The sequence below is a fragment of the Anneissia japonica genome, unplaced genomic scaffold (assembly GCF_011630105.1).
Source record: "Anneissia japonica isolate Jap-2015-1 unplaced genomic scaffold, ASM1163010v1 scaffold288010_len917306_cov203, whole genome shotgun sequence".
Taxonomy (NCBI): domain Eukaryota; kingdom Metazoa; phylum Echinodermata; class Crinoidea; order Comatulida; family Comatulidae; genus Anneissia; species Anneissia japonica.
This window is the reverse complement of record NW_022715767.1, coordinates 265,883-273,584: the sequence shown is the minus strand read 5'-3', so window position 1 is coordinate 273,584 and position 7,702 is coordinate 265,883. Positions and strand designations below refer to the sequence as shown.

General features: G+C 32.5%; 1 protein-coding gene across 4 annotated transcripts in view; it reads right to left on the bottom strand.

Annotated features, from left to right (window-relative positions):
- Window positions 1-541: 541 nt before the first annotated feature.
- Window positions 542-7,702, bottom strand: part of LOC117109355 (probable phospholipid-transporting ATPase IM) — a 48,633-nt gene continuing 41,472 nt past the window's right edge. For 3 of the 4 annotated variants that reach the window (XM_033251661.1, XM_033251662.1, XM_033251663.1), the window contains exon 24: window positions 542-7,267. In XM_033251661.1, the coding sequence (XP_033107552.1) occupies window positions 6,611-7,267 (657 nt within the window). In that variant the 3' untranslated portion in view covers window positions 542-6,610. The remainder of the gene's footprint in view (window positions 7,268-7,702) is intronic. The other variant, XR_004445510.1, reaches the window with a different exon arrangement.

Here is a 7,702-nt window from a genome sequence, read left to right as displayed (position 1 = left end):
TCAGTTTATCATATTTTTGCAGTTATTTTATTCACTATTCTAATTTTACTTGATTATTGAATTATGATTTTGTACCTTCGTTGGTAAATTGTTATCTTCTGGTGGGCATTTTGTACAGGAACCTGAGCTCCTATTTTTGCCTGCAGAATTGAAGTATGAATATGTACAATTGTATAAGCAGTCTTTCTTAAATGTGTATTATAAAGATAAATATTGTAGTATGAGATTATATGATACTGCACAGTAGTAGCACAAAGTAAGGCTTCTCAGAATATGCAAATAGATACTGTAGTTTAATTGTAGAGGGTAAGTTTAATTTAAGAAACTTCCGTCATGCTTTCCGTACTTATGTCTTTGGTTTTAGTTATTTTTCCCTTTAATATCCCAGAAGCCATGTAGTTGTAATTTAAAATTCTACTTATACATGGTTAAGAGGTCTTTCAATCTCAGGGTTCAAATCTCACAACAAAAAAAGAACTTTATAAAACCTAAATAGATTCTTATCATTTGATTGGTGGATTTCATTTTTTTTTTTTTTTAATTTCATTTATTAAGCACTATTTACATAGTGCTTTGACAAAAAGACATCAACATCACAAATTAATTCAAAACATCAAAATCACAATGAAAAAACAAAAATCCCCCCAGCATAGCGAACAGGTCAGCAATGACTAAAGACAATAAAAATTCCAAACATCAATCACATTAAAGGAGAGAACCCTCCAAGAACGCAAACAGATCAACAATGAACAATGGCCAAAAAAAAAGAAGAAAAAAACTCCTGATCCTCCATGGATGTTGCAAGACTACAGATTAAGGTTGCAGGTGTGATTTGAGATTTTTTCCTAAAAGAAACTAAAGTTGGTGATTGACAAATTGTGATAGGCAGAGTGTTCCATAATTTGGGTCCATAATTGTGCGTGGAATGTAAAGCATGGTATTATCCATGGAGGATCTAAGACCAGTTCTATGAGATTCATATTTTTGAATTAAATTTCTAAGATAAATAGGCGCATTAAGACATACGTAGATTATACTCATTGACTTTAAAACAATACGCTTTTCAATTGGAAGCCATTTTTAATTGTTTGAGTAACGGGGTTGTACTAGTGCCCATGGACGCTTTAAAAACCATGCATGCTGCCCTGTTTTGCAGCAATTGCAAGGACTTCACATTAGTTTTAGACGTTTCTGAAAGTAATTAGTTACAGTAATCTAATCTACATAGAACTAATGACTGTAGTTCAATAGTGCACGTTTTGTCATCGATATAATTTCTAATCTGAGAAATATTTCTAAGATAAAAATTAACCGTCTGTCGGGTCCTGGAAACGTTCAGATCTATGTTTAGATGTTCATCAAACTGAACCCCAAGGTTTTTAACAACTTTTGATGGAGTAATTATGGACATGCCAATTTGCAGCTTCACATCAAGTGAGTTTGTATTAAATCTTGGTGGTGAAAAAACAATTAATTCTGTTTTCGAATCATTTAGTTTGAGTTTGTTTGCACGCATCCAGGATTGTAGATTGTCAATACATTTATTTAATTTACTTATGGCCAAGGTCAGGTCATCAGGTGATTTTGGGTCACAGCTAATGTAGATTTGAGCGTTAAGATGAAATTTAACACCCGCAACCCTTAAAATATTTGTTATTTCTTGTGTATACACCGTGACCAGTGATGGACTGATGACGGACCCTTGTGGTACTCCAAATTTTATGGGAAATCATTCTGACTTCGTGCCCAAGACTGAAACCAGACAACCATGACATTGGTTATTTACATCATTTCGTCACTCATCATGATAATTAGTTACAATGTGCATTTTAATTTCCATCCGTTTCACTCTATTGCATGCCTCAAACTAATACAATCTTTTCATTGGTTAAAAAAATGCTGGACTGTTTCATTCAGAAAAACGCTATATTTTTTTTCCATAAAATATCAAATGACAAGAATCTATTATAGTGTTTAAGACAAATAATGAATGTTTTGTATTCGTGTAATGGAAAGAATATTTTCATGAGTTGAAAGATTGACTGTTCCATTCAACTCAGCTCCGCCTCATTGAATGAACAGTCAATCTTTCAACTCATGAAAATATTCTTCCCATTGCATTCTTAAACAATTATTTGTTTACTATTGCATTGATCCTGTAATTGGCTAATGAACTTGTAGTTAAATGAGATGAAATTATGGTTCATGAGATGTAACTTAATATGGACCAAATCTACCAAATCCATCCAGAAATATCATGAATATTCTGTTACTCAGATTAAAACATTAGTATATCCAATAAATTATTGATTCATTCTTCAACCAATCAAGATTCAGTTTTATGCTTTTAAAAAGTTGTGTTTAACTACAAGGGAATCTTTCATTATCAACATTCCTTTAATTTTTAAATTGCCAGATACTTTTAATTTTCATTTTGTACCATGAAACACTTTTAGTATACTTAATGTGGTGTGATGTAAACAAAGGGATAGCAACCATGCATTAAAAATATACTGTCTGTGTTAAGCTAAACAAAATCTTTCAAAATAAAATGCAATACATTATTTGAATAACTTTGTATTCAAATCAGTGGTGTATTCTTGAATAGAGGGGGCCCTGGGAGGAAATTTTACAGATGCTCAGATACCTGTCTCATCATAATTGTGGCTGAGAAATGTTTTATGTCTAACTCACCTCTCAAACTTAAATTTTGAATGCAGTCTTCTGCTTTCACATTGAATTCACTTCTTGCAAGAAGTGAAAGCTACAAGATTAAAAATTATATTCTTGGCCAATAAATAAATACAATTCCAGTACAATTCTCATTGGAATTTGATACTTGCCGATCTTTTTAAATCAGCAATTACATGAATTAATTTGATTATGTTTTACAATACAGTGTAACTTTAATGCAAAGCTCAATTTATATTTTCTGTTCAATTTCATTAAAATTAGATAGGATTCACTGCAATAAATATGTATTTAATACATTAGATTGTTCAAATTGCAAAAGTTCAATTTATTTTAGTTGGTGAGCAAATTAACCAGAACAATTTGGACAATAGATGTAGTGGCATTTCCAATTATTAGTGTCTCAAGTATTTAAGTTACATATGTATTAACCATGGTGCCTTTTGTCCTATTGTCTAAAAACTTTCTTAAGACAAGATATTGAATAAAAGAGACCTACGATAAATAATAAAATCTAACGCACATTATTAATTGTATGTGTTTTTTATTTCCATCTAAACAAAACATTCACTGGATAAGGCAAAATGATAGTATACGAAATGAGCTACAAAGCATCAAACATAAAACATATGGGAGAGGGCTGTGTTTACTATAAGATTTTCTCCCCCAAAAATATAGCATTTGTTCAGCAGGTGTGCATGTCATTGCATTTACAAAAATAGCTGCTCCTATGTTCAAAAGCCTGCTGAAACACCATACTATCTCACCTATTAAAACTCAACTGTTAAATATCGTAATGTCATATCACTGATATTTTTCTAAAAGCTCAAGTTATATATAAGACAAAAACAAACATTATATAATAAAATATAAGGATTATTGATAGGATTCTCATTGTCATGTTTAAAAAATAGCAAAAATGATTACAAGTGAAAAGATTATATAAATGATACCCCTTATAAAAGAAAAACAAAGCAAGAATTACATAACAATATATAAGGATTCTGTTACATTTATGGTCCTTTATTCTGTACACCAATAAGTGAACTTCACTATTATCCTCCATTAATATAACTCAGCCATACAAGTAGATAAAGAGGTTTTGCCCCATGTTCAGTATATATGCAGGTAGAAGAAGAACCAATGTCTTGATACCATGTATACGGTATTTTAATCATGTTGGAATGTAGCCATATAAATGGAACGATTGATTGATAGCTGGCATTTTCCACATATACATGATTACACAAACTGGAACATGTGGAAGTATATTCCACATTATCCATCGCATAGCAAATATCAACCTCAGTATATAACAGGCCCGTAGCCAGGTTCTTCCCAAGGGGGTTCTCTGAGCATGAAGCCCTGGTGTGGTCAGCAAAACCCCCTATGCCAGAGGATTTTTGTGTTTTATAGGTCTAAATAATGCTATAAAAGCAGATATGTTTGAAAAAGGTATGCAGCAAAACATTCCATGAGTCACTGCATTATTTGGGTTGGAGGACTCATTCGGAAATTAAGGGTGGGGGGGGGGGGGGGGGGAGGGTTTCACCAGAACCATAAAACTCCCCTGGCTACGGGCCTGAATAACAAAACAACAAAGGTTTGACTTCTCTTACGGAACATATTTCGTACACTTTTTCTAGATCAATGAAATCGAAAGCATGCGGCAAAATCTCCCTTGATAAATTTACCTTGAAGAATTTACTCTAACAGACCTTGGCATGAACCGAAAGGTCCACTGATTAATCTCAGATAAGAAAGTATAATACAGACCTTGGCATTTTATAAAGAAAAAACTAAAGATACATGTTCACTGTAATATAATGTTATATATACATATATTATGGAATGTTGATAATAATAATAATATCTAAAACTACTCCATAAAGGAGTACAAATTTACAATTGACTGGATGTTATACATCAAGCCCTAATTATAACTAAGAGGTATTAACTTTATTACATTATGAAATTCATAGTTGCATCTTCACCTTACAAAATATGTCCATTAATCTACAAAACTATAAATGGGACACAGAACATGTAATGTACACTATATGTTGTTTGTTTTTCACTTAATCTTCTACCCACTAGACATGCATTGGTATGTAACATATAAAACAACATTCTTTATGTCTCAATATTGGACAAAGTTTGGTTGAAATTCTGTGAATTAGTCATTAAGGCACAAGAAGTCTGGAAGAAAAGAAAAATTATTCAAGGAATCCATGTTAAGTGTTGTCCTGCCACCATTCCTAAATGAATACATATTATGTGTCTACACATACAATAATGTGTAGTATGGCTTATGTGTATACTTACATGTTCTATGGCCTGGAGTGTAGAGTAGTAGGGTTTGCATGTATAGATTACGTTAATAAATTTGGTTCCTGTGTATACTAAGTCTAATACCGTTGTCATATGGCCAGATATAAAGGGATTGATACAGAAATAATTACATTTTTAACTGAGGTCTGCTCTACAAAGAGATAGAGCAATTGTTTTAAAATATCCATTATTAATAACTTGTTAAAGAATTAATTTTAATGTGTTAAAAAATAAATTCCTGATAAAATATATTACCAGATTTTTTTTTATGCTGTGTACATTTTTATTAATGTTTCAGTAATTACTGAGTTACATTATTTTGTAGCTTAAAATTAGATGCTCATAAAAATTATACATTTAAAAATTCAATAAATTTGTCAACACATTCACTAATTTTTAGTTAGAGAAAACTATGACCTTTGTTTTGTCAAATAAAACATTAAACTTATAAAAATTCATTAACATATGATGATAGAATCAATTTTTTTGGTAGATCATGTCACATGATTGAGCATCGCCCTTCTGCTGACTTTTTTTCTACTATAAAATGAACAAAACATTTTGTTTATAATTTATCTTAAAAAATGTATTGCACAAGACACTTCACACCATGGAGCCAAAACTCTTCTATAGGTCCCATGTTGACAAAAACTGAATTTTAGAAACTTATCATAAAACTCATTAAAAAGCAGACATGTTTGGTGAATAATAAATTATAAAAGAAGATGAGAGAATATACAATGACTTCACATAGACGGGGCATACAGTAACATCATTACAAAAGCTCCATGCATGAATTAAACCATGAAAGAGTTGCATAAGCAACCCATGAGAATTGACTGGCATATGAGAATACAGTTAAACTTGCCTAATATGCATGCTTACCAGTCAATACAATGTGAACACAAAAACAAATATGGTTAACAGTTAATGATGAACGGCAACATAAAATAAACCTAATTAAACATGATATATCCAACTGAAGCAGCCTCAGTATTTAAAGAATTGTGCTTTAATTCCAAAGATGCATTTTTATGATAAATCTTCACAAGTGCTTTGGTAAAATCCTGTTTACAAATTGTAATTTAAGTTAATATACGAAATATGTTATTATTGACAAACTACTAAGTATATAAGTGACAACTCAAAATGCCCTCTGAATGTTCAGAAAATTGTCCAAAAATATTAAAATTTTTGACAAATTTGCCTTATTCTTTTAAGCATACTACTTGCAAAACTTCTTCATGTTTTTCTGATTATCGCTCACTAGCCAACTCTGTTAAATGCCCTTTTCACCAAGAAAATTATATCTTCACACTAAATATACCAGAAGACCACCAAAAATAGTACAAAAATAGTTCATCTAATTAAATACCTGTAACTATACAGTTTCCCCAAAATGTACATATATACTGCTTTATTTTTACAATTGTACATGAAGGAATTTGTTCTCATTTTCACAACAAAGAAGCATTAATTTACCAAACAGAGAAATATTTATCCCAAATGTTACCAACCATACCATGTGTTTTATTCCTGAAATAAATTTTTTCTTCTTCATAATAGGCCTTTGTTTGATTGATGTGCCTTATACAATAAGCTCTTCGTCTTTCAAAGCTGACCCTCTTCCACTGTCTGTATCTCGGCTATGTGCACTTGACTTCCGCCTGTCTGTAGAGGCAGTTCCATTCTTTTCCCTTCCTTTCTTACGTCGTTGACTGTCTCGGATTGTTCCTGATGTGATCATCCTTCCAAATCCTTCTTGATGCGAAAACGCATAACCTGATCCCGCTGACTGAGGGCGCTTGCGGCTAATTCCTTCTTCCCGAACCGAATCTTTGCGACTCTTCGGCCGATCATTTTTAATAACTTTGCCATTCATATCACCATCGATACGCTTCAACGACTTCAGCTCAACAACATTGTCCTTGTCTTCCTTTGCCTGTTGAGCTTCCCTCTGCTGCAGCATGCGGACCTTCTCTGCAAGGGTTGGCGCAACATCCATCGAAATGGCGCGCTTTCCGGCGACGGGCATGAGTAGTATGACACATACCAGTGGCATACTGAACCAGAATGTTGGCATTGTGCTCATAATCCGTGCAGAACCAATAAATGTGAAAATGGCAAAGAAGAACTCGTACATGATGTCACTGTACATGGTGAAGATTATTATCCAGTAACTGATGATGCTTAACCAGATGCAGATGTGGTTGAATACCGTCCAGTAGGCTGTGTCCATTGCCATCTGCAAAAAACATAGATCAGAGTGAGATATTAAATTTAACTCTATTAATTTCGACCAATGGCATTCAAATATTTTATGATTATATAAAAAAAATAAGTTTAGCTTATGGTTGTCAGAATGTAAAGATAAAGTCAAAACCGGAGCTCTGGGTTCAAAGACCAAAGTGCCAATGTCTCTTTCATTGCCATTTCAAAATAATAATAGTGACAATTTATAATGCGCCAGTATCCATCAAAATGCTCAAGGTGCAAACAGACAGAAAGAGAGTAATAAACAGTCGGTAATCAAGAATACGAATAAAAATAATATTATCCTTAACCCTGGTGAAGGAGGCTTCAGGAGTACCTTTGCAGAAGGCAGAATAAATGATAATGATATTGATAATAGCGGTAGATCATGATGATGGCGATGATTGATAACTGAATAATGTTGATG